The following is a 21,533-nucleotide window of genomic DNA, read 5'->3' as shown; positions in this document are numbered from 1 at the left end:
GAACTGGATATCACAGGAGGGCATATGCTTTATATTACCCCACAAACCATCGTCATCCTTTGGAAATCTCTTCAAGCACCAGAGTAATCTGAGAAGAGGAAAGAAGGCCAAAAGAATCCTAATTCTCTGTGTCCATTCATTTCATGTTCAAGTCCGGTTTATCTTCAAAATCCAAGCCAGTGAATAATCAGATATCAGATTCCACATCCACAGACCTATGAAGCCACAGAACGGTCTCGCCGCTATTACAAACAGCAAATATCGCTCCGGTATCTCTGGCCCATCCACTCATTCAACTGGCCGGCATGAACTAGCGAACTACTGCACAGGAATACTACCAGCAGAGGCAAGTGCAAAAGAACTGTACGAAACGTGGAACGCAAAAGATTCTTTTGAGGTTACGGCCGTACTTTAGGTCACATTTGTCCATTTGTTATGAGAGAAGAAATATCTATACATAATTACTCTATCATTAAACACAACTCTATGATACAATTACAGACAGATGAGAGGAACGGGGTTATTTTTGCCGATTTACACCTACACTATACAAAGTTACAACATTACAAGCCTAATAATAAGTTGTACAACAGCATCACCTAGTGGACAGACTGTGCAATGCAAAGCCTGAAAATCAAAAGAGTAACTACTTGCAATCTGTTAGGCCTATTGTTGGGCGATATTCCGGTATCTACGATAAATCGCGATATCAAAAAACAGCGATATGGCAGTATTATCGTTTCTTAAATACTGCAATATTTTAATGGAATCACAGGGGCAGTTCGAAAGCGCAGACCGATACACTTCATAAAGCAGTGGCCTCCTCTGAGCATGTGCCGTTAGGTGAGCTACACATCCCCAATGCGCCAGGCTAACAGTAGAGGCTGAAGTCTCCCCAGCTTGTGACAAGTGGCGCCATATGGGAGAAGCGCACTGGAGCATATACTGCCCTCCCACTCCCGTTTCGTCAGCAGTGGTGTATGAGAAGCATAGTAAAGTACGACTGGGCATCGTCTTTAGTCCGTATGCTCCCTGGTTTGAGGCTCTACTGGAGGGTTTAGCTGGGACTTGTAGTTTCACTGAAGGGGATACTCTTAGTCAGGTTGCAGAGGGAGTGCACGGTGGTGCAGCACTAGCTGTTGTAGTTGCTACGGAGCCCATACAATAGAATAGTGGTGCTATAAGCTGCGTTATGGCAGTGGCACAAATACATGATACACTGGCGTACGACTGCCATCCCACAAACTACTTCTCAGTATCGAGCACACAGATGTGGATGCAAGAGGTGGGGGGTTTACTACACCCAACAGGTCATGAGTCCCACGGGGAGTGTAAGCACCATACAGTATAAGGTCTCCTTGTTGGATGGGAATTTATCGTGATATATATCATTATCATAATAAATGTCTTAATATCATCTAGAGAATGTTTTTGTTATCGCCCAACCCTACATAAGCCATGTGTTGGCTGCATCTACCGGACCGACTGCGGCTCCCCTGACTACATCATAGTGATGTATGATACAGTCGGTTCCTAACTGATCATGGGTCTACTGTACGAGTCAGACAGGACCTGACGGTATCATAAATCACTATGGGCCTGGGGAGCCGCAGCCGACACATGGGCTGTGTTTCGCAGACCAAGCACGGTCGTGTGAATCAGGCCTTATTGGACTACTTATTGGACTACTGAAATCCCATGCAGTATAACTCCCACCTCTACATTGCATTCTGACATAAAGTGGCATATTGGGGTCACGGCACCCCGCCATCATGTATTTACAGCACATCCAGCGAATGTATTAAACATTTGAGATGAGAGGACCCCTTTAAAAATTTAATGTACACTCAATATAAGGGGATGGCACTGGAGATTTCATTACATGCTCAAGAGTAATATAATAGTAACTCATCTGACCCAAAAAATAATTCACTTACCCATTGTCACATAGGGAAGCTTGTCTGTGGACCCATGGGGGTATATGCTGTACAGATGTGGGCCAGTACTATCAACCCCTCCTAGTACAAGGGCAGCACCGATGTAGCCTTGGTACCTGTCAGAAGACAGAAAACACACATTATAAGTTAGTTACTATGTCATACAGATATAAGAATTTCACCATCGCTTTCTACAATAGTAATTAAAGGGGGTACTGCTGGAATCTTAGAGTACATCTGGACACCGAGCCTAATAGGTCATGATTGATTTGGGGGAGATTTATCAAAACTGGCGTAAAGTAGAACTGGCTTAGTTGCCCATAGCAGCCAATCAGATTCCACCTTTCAGTTTCCAAAGGAGCTCTGAAAAATTAAAGGTGAAATCTGATTGGTTGCTATGGGGAATCAAGCCAGCTCTAATTTACACCAGTTTTGATAAATCTCCCCCTTTGTCCCCCCTATTCTCAGCCACCAGGGTCAGAGACACAATAGACTTGAGAATCATTGATTTTTGTTGGACTGTTTTGTAGTAATGCTCTGTTCAATGTGCAGAGGTCATACTGCAGGGAGGAGGAGTAGATAAGATGTGTCCATCACCTGCTGTGAAATGTGGATCTTGTATACAACTACAGATACCTCCTCTGTAATCTGTGCTTATAATGAGATGACTGCTGGAAAGTCAAGTCCATAGAACAGGCAGGATCAGCGTATTCTCTATTTTAATATACAGGGACATAGAAAACTAAAAAACATTCGAAAAAAATATGTTTAATATTTAGCAATAACATGCTACCCCCCCACACAAGGACAATGGTTGGCTGACATGGCCGATTTTAGTGGTTTCAACTGAACATAGTTTAAATAGAAGATGTGAACGAATGTCCACAATGGCCGACAGTAGACTACTGTCTACCTAAAATGTGACCTGTTGGGATAGATTTTTTCGGCTGTGGTCAGTACTGGTTGTACCAGTGCCTGGCATCGAATTCAGCCAGTCATTTGCCACTATGTTCAAAGAACCACGCTGGAGGGTTTTTTCAGCCAGTACAGTCTTGCATTTTATTCTGGTCCCACGGCCGACCAATATCTTAAGTGTATGGCCAGCTTTAAAATCAGGTCCACTCTTGTTGATCTTGGTGGACATGTCTGCAAGGGGTATGAGGGAATAGACCCTAAAACCTTGTGAATACTCAAAACAATGTAACTATCACTTTGTGGTTTGTACTTTCATAAACCATCATGTGTCCCCATTATTGTTCATTAAGAACTACTAAGGGTAAACGGACCTTAAAATGTCCCAAATGATAAGCTGATCCGATCCCCAGGTGCCCTCAGCAGGGACCACAAGCAATCATCTGTGAGGAGACCTGTAAGCAGGCGTTGAACTTCCCTGCAGCACCACCACAGGGGAGAAGAAGTACTACTCCATGCTCACTGAAATCAATGGGCTGTCCAGGTAAGGCCAAGTCCTCCAGAGTGAGAAGCAACGTTTTGGAGCCACTCACTGTGGTATCCCCTTCTAGTAACAGTAATTTAGGTATGAAAAAAAATATATAGATTTTCTTAGACACCTTCAAGATTTCCACTAAATTCACTAGAACTTGAACAGCCACAAAAACCTGCAACTTCTACTAATTTTACTCCACCCAATGCCGTCGCCTCTGGTCTGACAGCCGAAACGTTAAAAAAAACCTGCCTATAAAGATGTACGCCGACACCCCTCTTGACTAAACGAGACAGGAGCTTTGTCTGTATAAAGCGGACTCCTCATCTGTGTAAACGGCACAAAGCTCCCTTTCATTTGACACCTTTCTACAAACTTCCTAAAACTAAAAGTAGTCCAACGTAATTGATTTGCGAGTGTCTGATGCTTGACACTAAGCCAGAGGCAGAAACCCAGATCTCCTCTCCTTAAAACTTTAAAATGATGTACACACTCCTATTTGCTTCCACGCAGTGATGTATGGCGTCTGCCTAGAGCTGCTGAAAACTCCTTGCAGAATTAAACCGTTCCGCTGCTGCAATTGGAATAAATATTTCATGGGGGAGCTGCCATGCAGAGCCGCTCTCCTGCGTGCTTTTCCTTGTCAGACAAATGAACACAATGAGAAGCGATTCAATCTCGGGCGCAGACAACGCTTCACGTTCCTGTAAAGTAAAGCTTTAGAACAATGGCTGACAGGACGGAGCCCGGAGAATTGGAAGCAATATCATTTGTCAGCGCAGTGTGAGGATTGTCTCCTGTTCGGTGGGGTCTAAGCGCCTCTCCCCGCTGGTTGTCAACCAGGCAGTTTATGAAGTGCTACTTGTACAAGTCTTCAGCATGCTGACACACTGCTTAGCCCATACAGATTCAGCTTCGCGATGCAGCACGGCTGACCATCACACTATGGGGATGCTCACGAGTGCGGACTACCAGCAAGTGGACATCCGCAGCAGAATCTAACCTAATCTAAAGGGCATCTGTCAGCAGTTTTGTACCTATGACACTGGCTGGCCTGTTACATGTACGCGTGGCAGCTGAAGGCATCTGTGTTGGTCCCATGTTCATATGAGCCCACCTTGTAGAGAAAAATTAAAGTTTTTATATATGCAAATGAGCCTCTAGGAGCAACGGAGGCGTTGCCGTTACACCTACAGGCTCAGCTCTCTTCAACTGCCGCGTCCTCTGCACTTTGACTGATGGGGCCAGGCTCGATGACGTTTTCACTGCCCTGGCCTGTCAAAGTGCAGAGGATGCTGTAGATGCAGAGAGAGCAGAGCCTCTAGGTGTAAAAGCAACGGCCCCCGTCATCTGCATATATTAAAACTTCATTTTTCTCACACTTCAGGTATTTGGTCTTCTATTTCCATCAGTTATCGTGAGCCAAAACCAGTAGTAAAGTCTACTAAGGGTTGTTTCACACGAGCGGATGCCGTGCGTGACATCCGCTCCGTGAATGACAGCCAAGACCCGATGCAGACTGCAGAAGCACGGAGCATTAACATGACTGATAATGCTCCGTGCCTCTCTGTGATCTCTTTACTACGAAATCACAGGGAGATAAAGTTGTCACTGTGATTTTGTAGTAAAGAGATCACAGAGAGGCACGGAGCATTATCAATCATGTTAATGCTCCGTGCTTCTGCAGCCTGCATCGGGTCTTGGCTGTCATTCACGGAGCGGATGTCACGCACGGCATCCGCTCGTGTGAAAGAGCCCTAAGAGATTAGGTATAATGGAAAGATTTTGTTCTGTTCTGCGTTTTTGACCAGCACCTGGTTTTGGCTCACAATAACTGATCAAATAACTGAAGTGTGAACTCGGCCTTACAGATCCTCATGGTATGCATCTGTAACATTGCATTAAGAGACTGTTGTGGATCCGTACATCAGCGCCTTGTAATAGCGCATTATAGCTGCAGGATATAAGGATCTAAATATTTTTCCAATATTATTTATAACCCTTTTTGCATTTACTACAGAGAAGTGATCACAGACAGGTTTCTGAATGGCTAGTGCTCCTATACAAGAAGCCAATTACTAACGGATATAGATCTGATCCCCTAGAGATTCTGATACACAAGTCTGTTGGATAGATGCTTAGGATGAAAAGACTATTCTCAGATAAGATGATTCTATGCGCTAGGGTTGATTTTACGCACACTGGGGGAGAGTTATTTTTATGCCATTCTATGACACCCCGTGTGCTGCCATAGGAAGTGTCAAATTTATGACGAGGCACAGGCCTCCTCATACATTTGCACATCCTCCGGCAGTCCGTGTGCCTAAACAGAAATCTACTGCAGCTTCATTCACATTAGAAAACTGGCATAAATTAAGATAAATGTGGTGAGTGGAACTGCGGTGCTCTGATCGGTTACCACGACAAACAGTCTAAGTAACATCCCTGCTAAGCTGTGCACGAGGCACAGCGCAGCAGGGAGCACGTCAGAATGCAATTCACCCTAACAGAATCAAAAGATCCCAGTTTCTAGCTCCATAAGGGGCTAATAATTAAATGTAAAAAGTTTAAATCGCCCCCTTTCCCAATTTTACATATAAATAAAAAAAAAAAACACATCAGGTTTCGCTGTCTGAAAATGAACTATTAAAATATTTTTTAACATTTCCTGGGCAGTGATTGCCATAGCAGAAAAACAAAGTGAAAAACACACGATTCGCCATTTTTTTTTGTCACCTTGTCACTCCCCAAAAAATTGAACAGGGATTAAAAAAAAAAAAAAAAATTTCAAAAAGGCCATATGCACCACAAAAAAATGGTACCAATAAAAACGACAGTTCGTTCCGTAAAAGACAAGCCCTCATGCAGCTCTGTAGACCAAAATATAAAAAAGGTTATGGCTGTCAGAAAACGGTGATGCAAAGAAAATATACATTTTTTCAAAGGTTTTTCTTGTTTTTTTGTTTTGTTAAGTAATCAAACACAATTAAGACGACAAGTTTGATATCGCCGCAAGTATACTGAGCTGTAGAATAAGGATGTCATGTCATTTTTAGCGCACCGTGAATGCCATGTCAAAACCCCAAAAACCTTGGCAGAATTATTATATATATTTTTTTTAAAGCATGCACTGTACCGCTCCAAACATCTATTGAACTGTAGGACACAACAAACTATATACAGTACAGACCAAAAGTTTGGACATACCTTCTCATTCAAAGAGTTTTCTTTATTTTCATGACTATGAAGGCATCAAAACTATGAATTAACACATGTGGAATTATATACATAACAAACAAGTGTGAAACAACTGAAAATATGTCATATTCTAGGTTCTTCAAAGTAGCCACCTTTTGCTTTGATTACTGCTTTGCACACTCTTGGCATTCTCTTGATGAGCTTCAAGAGGTAGTCCCCTGAAATGGTCTTCCAACAGTCTTGAAGGAGTTCCCAGAGATGCTTAGCACTTGTTGGCCCTTTTGCCTTCACTCTGCGGTCCAGCTCACCCCAAACCATCTCGATTGGGTTCAGGTCTGGTGACTGTGGAGGCCAGGTCATCTGGCGCAGCACCCCATCACTCTCCTTCATGGTCAAATACCCCTTACTTTCAAAGTTTTCCCAATTTTTCGGCTGGCTGACCTTCATTTCTTAAAGTAATGATGGCCACTCGTTTTTCTTTACTTAGCTGCTTTTTTCTTGCCATAATACAAATTCTGACAGTCTATTCAGTAGGACTATCAGCTGTGTATCCACCTGACTTCTCCTCAACGCAACTGATGGTCCCAACCCCATTTATAAAGGCAAGAAATCCCACTTATTAACCCTGACAGGGCACACCTGTGAAGTGAAAACCATTTCAGGGGTCTACCTCTTGAAGCTCATCAAGAGAATGCCAAGAGTGTGCAAAGCAGTAATCAAAGCAAAAGGTGGCTACTTTGAAGAACCTAGAATATGACATATTTTCAGTTGTTTCACACTTGTTTGTAATGTATATAATTCCACATGTGTTAATTCATAGTTTTGATGCCTTCAGTGTGAATCTACAATTTTCATAGTCATGAAAATAAAGAAAACTCTTTGAATGAGAAGGTGTGTCCAAACTTTTGGTCTGTACTGTATGTACATACTTTTTTGCTGGAAAAGCCCAGATTAACCCCTTCCTGACATGTCTGGTTTTTGAAGGCGGCACCCGCTCTGGAGCAGAGCGAGCACCATAGCCACCAGGTGCCTCTTGTTTCATACAGCAGACACCCACGGTTAATGTCTGCGTTCGACAATAATGCAGACTGCGGACATTTAACCCCTCAGATGCCGTGATCAAATGTGACCACAGCATCAGAGCGATAAAACCCAGAAGCTCGTGCCTCCAGGTCAGGAGTGCTTTCCCCCGCCATAGATTGCGGAAAGCGTCCTTTGCCAATAATGAGCCGGAGGAGCACACGACTATGTATTTTGCGGTCCGCAAAAAAATACGGATGACATCTCTGCATTCCGTATTTTGCGGAACAGAACAGCTGGCCCCTAATAGAACAGTACTATCCTTGTCCATAATACGGACAATAATAGGACATGTTCTATTTTTTTGCGGAACGGACATGCAGAAACTGAATGCACATGGAGTAACTTCCGTTTTTTTTTGCGGACCTATTGAAGTGAATGGTTTCCGCATACAGTCAGCAATAAAAATAGAACAGCCACGGAAAGAAAATACGTTCATGTGCATGAGCCCATAGCCTGTACTAGGTTTACAGGCCAGCAGGTGGCAGCACTAAATTGTGGTATAGTGATTTCTCATCAGTCTCATTGGGGGGACACAGGCCTTGCCCATGGGTATAGCTGTTGCCGCTAGGAGGCGGACACTAAGCACACAGTGTAAGCTCCTCCCTCTTTAGCTTGGTCCTTGCAGGAAGGGATATAGCTGATCAGTTTTTAGCTTAGTGTCTGTAGGAGGCAGGGGGTAGGGCTTGTGTTCGCCCTGCCCCCACATTATCAGCAGAGCAGTGGGAGAGTAGGCTCCGCCCACTTCCAGATTTTAAAGGCTCCTGGCGGGAAATGAGTGTCTGACTGGCGTTTGGAGGTACACAGGCTGGGCAAGTGTTGTTTGTCCCCTCTTGCAGGGCCTAACCTTCCCATTTGCCTCATTGGGGTGACAGGGGTGTCATTATGTCTGAACCCAGGCCCCTGAAGCAGGAGGTTCCTTTGGTGTGTCATTTTGCCTGTGCATCATGTCGCGCAAAATTTCCATTCCCTCAGCCAGACTCCCTCTGCTTTGCGTGTGCTGCGCCGCCATCAAGTGGCTCGGCTCTGGACCCATTGCTTCCCGCTGCCCAACCTATGGAAGAACCGGAATGGGCGCGTTCCCCATCTAGGGTGGTACAGGATGTCTCCAATACCAACAAAGCTATTGTGGATATATTGGGGCATTTGTCAGCAAGGCAGTCCTCTGACCGGTCCGACTCTGAGGATCATGGGGCTCGTGCCCATCGTGGCTGCACCACAAAACGGGCCAGAACTTCCTCAAAAGTAGTTCTGTGTCTCCCGTGTCCTCGGCCTCTCCTCCTCCTGCTACATGTCCTCAGTTGAAGAGGCATGTTCCGAGGAGAGAGGGTCAGATGAGGATGTTGTCTCACCGGAGGGTCAGTCACCCAAACTATCCTCCATGGTGGACAATTTAATTACGGCAGTTATTGAGACGTTGCAGTTTGAGAATCCAGCTCCGTCATCTGTCGGCGCGGGTGTTTCCTTTAGGAAGTCCCGTCATTCGCACAAGTGTTTCCCCAGCCACCAGGAGTTTGGTTCCTCTCTCTCCAAGGAGTGGGATTTCCCTGATAAACATTTCATGTTGCCAAATCGATTGAACGCCTTTTTCCGGAGGATTTGACTAAGAAATGGTCGGCTCCACCTATAGTGGACCTGCCAGTTTCCCGCTTTGCTAAACATACTAACTTGCCAATGCGGCTTCTTTTTCCGATATCAAGGATAAGAAACTGGACGCATTTGCAAAATCTACATGGTTGAGCAAGGCTATGGGAGAGTGGGCAAGTAATTTACGTCAGAGTCTCGACTCGGGAGTCCCCACGGAGGAACTTGCAGATGTGGCCCTGCAGCTCTCGCATGTCAGTGCATATATTTGTGAAGCATCTTTGGACGCCGCCAGGTTTACGGCTCGCTCGTCAGCCCTGTTGGTGGCTATTCGCCGTACCCTATGGCTCTCATGCTGGGCGGCAGATAATGCTTCAAAAGCACACCCTAACAGCCCTCCCCTTAACCGGCGGCAGACTTTTTAGTAAGCAGCTGGATGAGATCATTTCGGACGCTACAGGTGGTAAGAGCACCCATTTACCACAGAACAGGAGGCTAATAAGTCAAAAAAGCAGAAGCCTTTTTTTCGTCCCTTTCTGGCCCCAAGGGAGCGTCCGCAAGCCTTCCTTTAAGGCGCGGCCTTCTTGGCATTCCTGTCAACAGGGGGAGGTCAATGCAGAGGGCTACAAGCTGGACTTTAAGTCCTCCGTCCCGTTTTTTTCGGTCGTCTCCATCGGCCTCTCCTCGCTTTTTTTTTTTTTTCTGGCAATTCACACACTGCTGCAGCAAGGTGTGATTGTTCCGGTTCCCTTGCAAGACCATTTTCAGGGGTTTTACTCCAATCTCTTTGTGGTTCCCAAAAAAAAGTGGACGGTCCGTCCCGTTCTGGACCTCAAGGCGCGCAACAGTTTCCTTCGCATCCATAGAACCGGGGGAGTACCTGTCCTCGATAGACATCACGAACACTTATCTTAATGTGCTCATATGCATCAGAGGTTTCTCCGGTTCGCAGTGGGTCCATTTTACTACCAGTTTGTGGCCCTCCCGTTCGGCCTGGCCACGGCTCCCAGGGTCTTTACGAAGGTTCTGGCGTCAGTCATGGACCTGCTCCATGCCACCGGGATCATGGCGATCCCGTACTTAGACGATATCCTGGTGAAGGGTCCGTCATTCCAGGGGACGGCGGACAGCTTGAACATTGTTCTAGACACCCTGGAGCGCGTCGAATGGATCCTGAACAGGCAGAAATCTTGTCCTTATCCATCGCAGCGGTTGACTTATCTTAGCATGGTACTGGACACTTGTCAGGCCAAGGTATTCTTGCCTCCCGATAAACTATTCGGTCTTCGTCTGCAGATTCTTCCCTATGCTCAATTCCATACCAGTACGCTTCAGCAAGCCATTCTGTCCAGCTGGGATCGCTCCCCAGCCTCCTTGGATTAGCCAATGTGTCTCCTTGCCCCAGTGGTGGATGGTCTCTCTGCGACATTGGGCCAACCATCTCAGGGGTTGTCCGGTGAGGGTGCAGTCCGACAACTACACGGCAGAGGCCTACATCAATCACCAGGCGGCACCCGGAGCCCGGCAGTCATGGGGAGACAGCGCCGATTCTCAGCTGGGCGGAAAAACATGTTCCGGCACTGTCGGTAGTTCACATACCTGGCATCGACAACTGAATCGCAGACTTCCTCAGCCGGGAGCGTCTCGATCCCGGCGTGTGGGCTCTTCACCTACAGGTCTGTCGGGCCATCTGGAAGAGGTGGGGTGAGCCGGATGTGGATCTCATGGTCTCACACTTCAACAACAAGGTCAAGCACTTTGTCGAGCGGTCCAGGGACCCTATGGCCCTAGCATGTGACGCGCTGGTGATGCCGTGGAGTCTGTTCACATTTCCTTACGTGTTCCAGCCTATTCCTCTCATTCCGTGTCTTCTCCAGAAGATCAGGTCAGAAGGACTGCCAGTTATTCTCGTGGCCCCAGATTGGCCGCGCAGGGTGTGGCACGCGTCCCTAGTAGCCCTTCTAGCCGACGAACCTTGGCGTCTTCCTCTTCAGGAGGACCTGCTGTCGCAGAGGCCAATCTTCCACCCAAGTCCTACTTTAGTTGGTGCGAGCGGCGACAGCTGTCTCCCGTTCGCTTTTCCTTGCCGCGACTTTTGGCTTTCCTGCAGTCGGGCATTGACCTGGGCCTTGCTCTCAGCTCTCTTAAAGGGCAAGTGTCTGCTCTCTCCATTCTTGTCCAGAAAAATTTAGCTTTGCTTTCGGCTGTTCGGACTTTTCTGCAGTGGGGGGGGGGGGGGGGGACGGGACGCATGCTGCGCCCCCTTTCCGTCCTCCGTCGGATCTTTATCTAGTGCTCAACGCTCTACAATCTTCTCCGTTTGAGCCTTTTCAGCAGGTGTCACTGCGCTTCCTGTCTTATAAGGTGGCTTTTTTGGTTGCAATTACCCGGTGTCCCCGCCCCCCCAATGAACAGAAGAGAAACGGATTTTACAATGAGTACAAAAATCTAGTTTTCTGTATGGAATAATGGAGCAAATTCCATTATTCAATACAAGTTGCAATCTGATTATTTATTTATTTTTAAGTAAAAAAATAAATAAAAAAGTTTTAAAAAATAACAAAAATATATAAAAATTCTAATCATCCCACTTTCCTCCAAAACAAAGGAAAAATAAATGAAAAAAAAAAAAAACATCCCATATGGAGAATGATGTAACAGGAAAAAAAAATGGTTGATTCGCCATTTTTACACAACTTTACTTCCCCCAAAAAATGTATTAAAAACGAAATAGTCACATACCCAAAAAAGATATTAGTAAAAACTACAGATCGTCCTGCAAAAAAAAGCCCTCATACAGCTCCGTATATATAACATTAAAAAAAAGTTATGGGGGTCAAAATACACCAATGACAAGAAAACTTTTTCCAGTATGAAAAAACAAGAAAAACTATACATATGTGGTATCACCATAATCGAACTGACCTGGAGAATGAAGATCAGTTGTCAGTTTTACTGCATATTGAGAGCCGTAAAAATAAAACCTGTAAAACTGTGGCGGAATTAATTTTTTTTAAATTTTACCCTATTTGGAATTTTTTTCTCAGTTTCCCACTAAATTGTATGGTATTAGGAAGTTCAACTTGCCCCACAAAAAACAAGCCCTCATATGACTATGTGAATGGAAAAAAAATTTATTTAAATAATTACGGCTCCGAAAAGGCAGGGAAAGAAAAGGAAAATCACTGCGTCAGGAAAGCCTAAATTTACCAACCATATGTGTACAAAAGTCACCGCTTGGTCATCACCCCAGATACACTGAACCCACCTTGCTGGACCTAAATAATTGGCTTGAGTCATTGGGCCCCACGGCCGCCTTTCCCACATCTTACCTGAACAGCATCTGCTTAAGCATTCGGTTAGCAGTCGCTACTCTGGGTAAACGTCCTGTCGACAAAGAGTGGAGCTCCATGTTGGAAGAGATCATCTGGGTTGTCATTTCTGTATCAGCCGCTGTTCCAGCACCGCAACAGCTAAAAAATAAACGTAACACAATATGTTAAAATGACTTAGGCAGCGACACAAACTTGCTACCAGCTTAAAAGGGACAAGAAGTGTTTTAATATTAACAACCTATATAGGAATATTCTGTGTCATTACTATAAAAAAAGTGTGTGGATGGGTTTATGAATAACATTTTTGGAAGTCACTCCATGTATTCTACTTCCCGTCCTGGCTTTTTAAAGGCTATTGGACACCTTTCGGGCAATTTTTTAGGATTGCATTTTACTAATTTTGGGCTAAAATGCTTTCATTAAAGATTTCTGCAGTTTTTGCAATAAAAAAAATAAATAAAAAACATAAAAATCTCTGTATTTGTAGACTACTGCTCCTGAGTTCCATCAGCTGACGGCTCCTGTAGAGCTCTTATCCGATCTCCTGATCACTTAAAGGGGTTGTGTCATCTCAGACAATGGGGGCATTTATATCACTATGATATGCCCCCATTGTCCGATAGGTATGGGTATCACCTCTGGGACCCGCACTTATCTTGTAAACTGAATCGGCAAAGTCCCGGAAGGCACAACGCCCAAAAGGAGTAAAATGCAATCATAAAAATATTGCCCGAAGGTGTCCATAGCCTTTAACTTCTTTCTTTGTTTGGACCTGTCGCTCAGAAAGTAGCCCTCTTGGACTTTCTCACTCAGACCATTCTCTGCGGCCAGAGAAGGAAGAGGGTGAGTGACAGAGCACCACATATTATGCCTTGTTCACATTTCCATAAAAAAAAAACCATCGTATTTTTCGCCCCATAAGACGCACTTTTTTCCCCCCAAAGTGGGGGGAAAATGCCCCTGCGTCTTATGGGGCGAATACTAATGAAGAGCTTCCATTATGGAAGCGCTTCATTAGTACCGGAGGACCAGGAAGCAGTGAAGGCTCTGTACTCTAACGCTTCCTGGTCCTCGGCTCGGCTGTGCAGGGCTGCGCACAGCGTGAGGGCGCTCTGTGACCTCACACTGTGCGCCGCAATACACAGCCGACAGCAGGATGAAGAGGATCGCAATGGCGTCCAGGAGCAGAAGAGGTAAGTGAGTTTTTTTTATATCATTTGCACTGGGGGGCTGATAGATGGCTGAAGGTTGGGGGGGGGGTGATCTGAGGTAGGGATCGACCGATATTGATTTTTTAGGACCGATGCCGATAATTTATACCGATATTCTGGGAATTTTCATTTTTGAGAAGAAAAAAAATTTCCTACACAAATCTGCTGAAAATTAATGTTTATTGTTAATGTGTATTTTTTTGTTTATTGTTAATGTGTATTTTTTTTTTTTTTTTTTTTAAATCCTTTTCATTTATACTTAATATTTTTGTGTTTTTTTTTTTTTTTTTTTTTTTTTTTTTTTACTAACTTTTAGCCCCCTTAGGGACTAGAACCCTTGTCCTATTCCCCCTGATAGATCTCTATCAGGGTGAATAGGAGCTCACACTGTCCCTGCTGCTCTGTGCATAGTGCACACAGCAGCATGGAGCTTACCATGGCAGCCAGGGCTTCAGTAGCGTCCTGGCTGCCATGGTAACTGATCGGAGCCCCAGGATTACACTGCTGGGGCTCCGATCGGAGGAGCAGGGGAGAGGGGATCCTGTGGCCACTGCCACCAATGATTAATACTGGGGGGGGGGGCGCACTGCGCCACCAATGAAGATAAGTCTCTCATTAATTGATATACATGAGGCGGGAGCTGCAGAATCACATAGCCGGCTCCCGACCTCTATGAGCGGTAGCTGCGATCCGCGGCACCTGAGGAGTTAACTACCGCAGATCGCAGCTATTGCTCATAGAGGTCGGGAGCCGGCTATGTGATTCTGCAGCCAGCTCCCGCCTCCTGTATATGAATGAATGAAAGGCTTATCTTCATTGGTGGAGCGGTGGCCACAGCCCCTCCCCTTCTTTTGTCCTCTCTCCTCTCATTGGTGGCAGCAGCAGCACAGGGGAGGGAGACACGGCTTCCTTCTCCCCTGTGCTGCGGAGGGAACACAGAGAGCGCTGAGAGCAGCGCGTTCTGTGTTCCCAATATGTTATCGGTATATCGGCAAAATAGATACCGATAACGTTCAAAATCCTCAATATCGGCCGATATCGGCCAAACCGATAATCGGTCGATCCCTAAACTGAGGCATTGGGGGGGTCTGATCTGAGGTCTGATTCACATTGGGGGTCTGATTGCTGGTCTGACCTGAGGTGTAATGGAAAATATTTTTTTCTTATTGTTCTCCTCTAAAAAACCTATGTGCATCTTATAGGGCGAAAAATACGGTACTAATACGGGAACAGACACATTAAAATCAATGGGTACCTGTGCTATCCGCAGAAAACCCAAGACAGCATTAGTCAGTGAAAAACAGAAATGTGAACAACGCCTTACACTGATGAGTGCAATGCCCTCCTGTGGACATCTTTTGTTTCAATCGTTTTTATTGGTGTTTTTAAAAGTAATACACATTACAATAAAGTCGCAGTACAATCTGCTCTCCCTCAGTCAAGTTATTAAAACAACAACTAACCGTATAAACATAACAGTTTTACAATTAAGCATTAAATATTTTAGACATCATCCCCGTTTGGTGCCAGTATCCGCCATGTAATGATTGATATTTCACCATATAGCCTTGTACATATGTGTTTTCATCCTTATCAATTGAATTGAATTGAATATCCACCTCTTCCAATTAACATTTGCAGAGTCTTCCTGTTTATTTTAACTAATGGTGATACTCCTTTACTCGTGGGGTACATTTATTGATAGTCCTTTGCGCATCTACATGCCCCCACTTGTTGAGGACCCACTTTCAATCAATTCTGACCTATCTGCTCATTGTCCCTTGACACAATACCTAGAAGTTTCCCGCAACTGCCACCGTTTTGAAAATTTTTGGAAGGAACCATTCCCTAAAGCTATGATTTTCTCATAAGCCACTGTGGTATTGATAGTTGATATCAAATCTTTTAACCTAGGTGCTTCCTGGGATTTCCATCTCTGCAGTATCATTAGTTTTGCTAGAACACATATAACACCTACCAATTTCCTATCTTCCACCGGAAGATATGTCACTCCGATTAGAAGTAGGGCAAGTTGTGGCGTCCACTTAAGCTTCCTTTGGAGCAGCTTGTTCAACAGTTCCTCACATTCTTCCCAGTACTTAGAGATCATAGGGCACTTCCAAAGAATATGAAGAAGTGTACCTCTCCCTCCACATCCCCTCCAACAATCCCCTGATACCCCTACATACATGTGGCATAATCTTTCAGGGGTGTAATACCATTGTAGGATAGTTTTTAAAGCCAATTCCACATGGCTAGAGCAATGTAAGTGGGAGTGGATCAATTTTATTGTTTTTTGCCAATCATTTTCTGTTATAGTGATGTTCAGGGAGCTTTCCCATTTACGCATAGGGTGAGACTTCCTGAATTGTGTTGGTTGGAGTAATGATTCATACAACTTTTTGATTCCTTTGGATTCTCCAGAAAGGTACAACATCCCTTCTTGACTACATCTCACCTCTGATGGAATTAATGATTGTATCAAATGTCGAATTTGTAAGTACTTAAAGCGAACCTTTCACCAGGATTTCACCTAATAAACTATTACCAGTACCTTATAGATTATGCTCATTCTGTTTAAATGCATTCTTGTCCCGCTTTCCTGGGATGTATATTGATGAAAAAAAACGACTTATAAAGTCCTCGTCTCCAGCTCCTGCAGTCACGGTGGAAGTCAAGGGGGTAGCCCTTCCCTCACTCCGGGCTGTACCTCCCCTGCCCTAACCCCTCCTCTAACTAGTGAAACTGACACCCGGCTCAGTCGCCGGGACCGCGCTTGTACTGGCGGCGCATGCGCCGTTGGTCTCAGTAGCAGCGCTATCCCGTCTAGGCGCGGACTGAAGCGCGATCCTGTGAGTGAATTGCGCATGCGCCGTCCGTCCCCGATGCCTCCCTGTCTTCTATTCAGGCGCGCGCCTGGACGGGATAGCGCTGCTACTGAGACCAACGGCGCATGCGCCGCCAGTACAAGCGCGGTCCCGGCGACCGAGCCGGGTGTCAGTTTCACTAGTTAGAGGAGGGGTTAGGGCAGGGGAGGTACAGCCCGGAGTGAGGGAAGGGCTACCCCCTTGACTTCCACCGTGACTGCAGGAGCTGGAGACATGGACTTTATAAGTCGTTTTTTTCATCAATATACATCCCAGGAAAGCGGGACAAGAATGCATTTAAACAGAATGAGCATAATCTATAAAGGTACTGTTAATAGTTTATTAGGTGAAATCCTGGTGAAAGGTTCGCTTTAAAGAAATCTGACTTGGGCATCAGCAATTGGTTCTGTAGGGTTTGGAAAGACTTCATCGTCCCCTTTTCAAAAAGCCATTCTATATTGCTTTTGACCTCTATGTTCCATTCTGAAAGATCCGCATGTGGGAGTAATGCTCTGATCAGAGAGAATGGAATTGAAGATAATTTTGGCTTATACCCCCCTCTATTCATATTATGGAACTGTTTCCATGCCATCACTGATGCCCAAATTACTGGGTTTAGGTTTTTAGGGGTCTGAATATCCCAGAAAGGTAGATACACCAAGTCTGGTAAGGTAAAGGGTGCTGCTTGCGCTTGCTCCACTTGAACCCAGGGAATCTCTACCTTTTCTTTGTACCAACTCCTAAGCATGGACACTAACGTGGCAATATAATATCGTTCCATGTCTGGGACCGCCAGACCACCCATTGCCCGGGGTCTCCGAATTATACTACTTGCTATCCTCGGCCTCTTATTTCTCCAAATATATTTGGAGAGTACTTGTTGCACCTTTCTAAAGAACCTTTTTGGCAGCAAAATTGGGACCGTGCGGTATATATACAAGAAGCGAGGGAGTATGAACATTTTAAAGGCCGCAATCCTTCCTAACCATGAAGTTTTGTGTTTATGGAACTCTTCTATGTCTTTACCTACTTTTGCCAATAGGGATTCATAGTTAAGGTCGTATAGTTTTGACATTGATGCAGACATGCTAGTGCCTAAATATTGGATACTGTCTGTGCACCAGTCAAAGTCCCATTTGTCTTTGAAAGATTGGATCAGAGTGTTTGGGACATTTATCGGCAGTGCTTGTGTTTTGGAGGAATTAAGGTGGTAGTATGAAAGATTGCCATATAATTCTATTTGGTTCATAACCGCTGCTAATGATTTTTCTGGGCTAGATAATGACAGCAATACATCATCCGCGTAGAGCGAAATTACATGCTCTTGTCCTCCAATTTTAATCCCTGAAACTGATGGGTCCATTCTAATTGCCTGAGCTAGTGGTTCCATTGCTATAATGAAAATCAGAGGCGACAATGGACAGCCCTGTCTAGTACCGTTGGACAGCTCAAACATCTTTGACAGGGCTCCATTGACATAAACACTAGCTGTGGGGTCATTGTATAAGGCCCCAATCGCGGATATGATAGGGCCACTGAATCCCATAGCCGAGAGCACCGAGAAGGCAAACGACCACCTAATTCGGTCAAATGCCTTCTCGGCATCCAAGGCCAGCACCAATAAAGGGGTGCTTTGTTGCCTGACTTGGTGGAATATGCCCAGCATTCTTCTAGTATTAAAGTAGGACTGGCGAGTTGGGACAAAACCTGTCTGATCCTTGTGAATTATAGAAGGAAGTATTGTGGCTATCCTAAGAGCCAGGAGTTTGGCGTATATTTTTATGTCCTGGTTTAATAGCGATATGGGCCTGAAATTTTGTGGTCTGTCCGCCGTTTTACCTGGTTTAGGTAAAGTAATAATGATTGCTTATAAGTTCTCCTTAGGGAAATTTCCAGAGGATAAGGCGTGTTGACAAATCTTTTAGGAAGGGGCTCAGTATATGCACAAACTTTTTGTAGTAATGGCTTGCAAAGCCGTCTGGGCCGGGGGCCTTATCTTGGGGCAAAGATTTAATCACTTTCACAATCTCCTCTTCTGTTATCGGGGCATTAAGGGATTGGAGTTGAGTATTAGTTAATGTAGGTAGACTTAGGGAACTAAGATATCTACTCACCAGGTCTTCCAAGATTGGAGAAGTAGGCATGGAGTTCCTTAGATTATATAAGTCATGGTAATAAGATTGGAAGCCTTCTGCTATGTCCTGTGGGGCGTACAATTTGGTTTGTGTTTTGGGGTGTAGAAGATAATGTATCCTACTTTTTGTTCTTTTGGCCTTTAAGCTAGCCGCCAGGAGTTTCCCCGCCTTATTTCCTTGAGAATAGTATCTTGCCTTGGTTCTCCTAAGGCCCTTCTCATAAGAGTCTAGCATATGGTTCCTTAATTCTTGCCTAATTTGTTTTAGTGCCTCTGCATTGGGGGGGGGGGGGGGGGGGGGGGGGTCATTTTTGTTCCTTTCTTCCAATAATTTTAATTTTGTAAGCATTTGTGACATGGCCTCTTCTAGTTTCCTTTTTCTCACCGCCCCTTGTTGTATGAATGACCCTCTTATACACGCCTTATGGGCGTTCCACAATATCGCAGGATTGGTATTATCTTGCTTGTTAAGAAGGAAGAATTCTTTCAAGTCCGATTCAATGCGCTGACCATGCTGTGGACAAGACAATAGTATAGGATTGCTCCTCCAGATGTATTTTGAGGAATAATTATTATCCTCTGATATTTTCACTGTAATAGCAGCATGGTCAGACCATTTAATCTGCCCTATCTCCGCTTCCATCACTCTAGGCAACGTCGTCCTGTCTCCCCAGAACATATCTATGCGAGAGTATACATTATGTCCCCCTGAATGAAACGTGAACTCTCTATCTGCAGGATGCTTAATACGCCAAACAACTCCGCCTTCCAAATAACATCGCTTAAAGTCTGAACTGATCTGCAGGAGGAGGATGTAGAGTCTATTTCAGGGTCTACAGTCAAATTGAAATCTCCAAATATCACTAATTGTCCCTTCTTTTTCTTGTTGACTATTTTTAATACTTTCCTCACAAATCTCGTTTGGCCTTTGTTAGGTGCGTATATCGATACCAGAGTAAAGGGGGAGTTGTTCAAGGTGCATATCAGCATTACATATCTACCTGCTGGGTCACTTACATGTTCTATCAATGTGAATGCCAGGGTATTTTTTTATAGCTATTAGCACTCCCCTAGTTTTGGAGTTAGAGTGGGCTTGAAAAATATAGGGGAACTGATTGTTTTGTAATCTGTGTGCATCCTTTTCTATCAAATGGGTTTCTTGTATTCCCAATATATCACAATTAAGGGATCTGACCTCCCTCCACAAATGCGATCTGCGCATTGGGCTATTCAAACCATTAGCATTAATACTTGCAAAGGTTATTACCATAATGAAGCAATTTAAAACGCAAGGTATGAAAGTCGCACAGTAAACTGTAAAGAAGGTGCAAGACGCCTCCCAGCCAGAGCGCCTGCAGCCATAGCGCGAAGAAGGTGGAGCATAGTACAGGCATAGATTTAACATCATTTGTGGACGTATCTTCCCATATCATTGCTAAGAAAAGGTAAAAAAAATAATAATAATAACAACATGTAACCAAAAACATAACCTGTAGGTATATTCGTGAGAACCAACAGGCTCCACGTGAACCTAAATAACTTGGGGTATCAAAGTCCCGTCTGAAGCCTCGGTAATAGCCTGTTCGGCGGATCACCGCTCCGGCCATTTGCACTAAAGATTAGACCACCCTTGGTGAGCCTCTTCAACTGGCAGTGTCCCAATCTCTCCGGATTTTTTCAGGATGACCCCGGCGCTGTTCCGTCTGCGGATCAATAGGAATGTCCCAGCTCTGCAGAATTTTCTTCCCTTCCTCCACTGTTTTAATAGCAGACAGTTCTCCCATGTGATAAATTAGAAGGCGTACAGGGAACCCCCACCTATACTGGATTTTGGCTTTTTGTAAGGCAGATGTGATGGGTATCAGGGCCCTTCTTTGCCTAAGCGTAGTAGCCGACAGGTCAGCATATAGAGATATTTTATGATACGGTGCAGGTAGACCACCATTTTTTCTAGCGGAAGACATCAGCTGCTCCTTTACAGTGTAGAAATGAACTCTAGCAAGAACATCCCTTGGCACAGATTCATCCATATGTCTGGGACGCGGGATTCTGTGTGCCCTGTCGATCTCTAAGTCTCCTTCTTTGCAGTGGGGCAGAACGCATTTGATCAGTTCTTTAACATATAGAGGAATATCTTTGGCCCCCACATTTTCTGGGATGCCCCTTAGTTTAATATTGTTGCGTCTGCTACGATCCTCTAGATCCGCCATTTTGCTTTTTAAGGCCTCCACCTCGTTCTCCAGGGCATAATGAGCATCTATAAGGTCGTTATGAGAGCCTGCAAACTCCCCAAATTTATGTTCTAGATGATCTGTTCTGGTCCCAAGCTCCTCCACCTCTTTTCTCATGGGCGCCACTATCGAACACATGTCATGCAGGAGAGAGCGTCTCTGTACTACAAGCATGTCTCTCATGGCGGTGTCTGTCAGGGCTATGTTAGCTACTGGCAGTGCTAAGATTTCCGCTTCTCCCATAACCTGCGAGTCCCCATTAGCTCTTAAAGTACCTGCGCCGGCTATCCCTTCCTCAGGAGAGCCTTTCAGAGGAGTGGAGTGCGGGGATTCCTCCGCTTCCGAAGTCGCTTCTCTTCCATGTGGCCGACCCCCCGCTGCTGTGCCGCAGGCTCCTTCTTGCCCGATATGTGAATCTCTGATTCCGGGTGCAGGTCTTGGGGATTTCGGTGTGGTAAGTTCTTCCACATAGTTTGGATGACTAGCTGCTTGGGCGTCTTCTTCTTTGTCGC

At 45.0% G+C, this 21,533-nt stretch overlaps 1 protein-coding gene across 1 annotated transcript in view; it reads right to left on the bottom strand.

The window, feature by feature from the left end:
* The window catches only part of PSMB7 (proteasome 20S subunit beta 7), a 63,408-nt gene that overhangs the window by 35,250 nt on the left and 6,625 nt on the right, over window positions 1-21,533 (bottom strand). Inside the window, exons 4-5 of the mRNA XM_040405232.1 lie at window positions 12,576-12,716; window positions 1,938-2,053 (exon numbers count right to left, since the gene is read on the bottom strand). Coding sequence (XP_040261166.1) covers window positions 1,938-2,053; window positions 12,576-12,716 — 257 coding nt within the window. The remainder of the gene's footprint in view (window positions 1-1,937; window positions 2,054-12,575; window positions 12,717-21,533) is intronic.

Source organism: Bufo bufo, chromosome 8, assembly GCF_905171765.1.
Source record: "Bufo bufo chromosome 8, aBufBuf1.1, whole genome shotgun sequence".
Classification (NCBI taxonomy): domain Eukaryota; kingdom Metazoa; phylum Chordata; class Amphibia; order Anura; family Bufonidae; genus Bufo; species Bufo bufo.
This window is presented reverse-complemented; position numbering and strand designations above follow the sequence as displayed.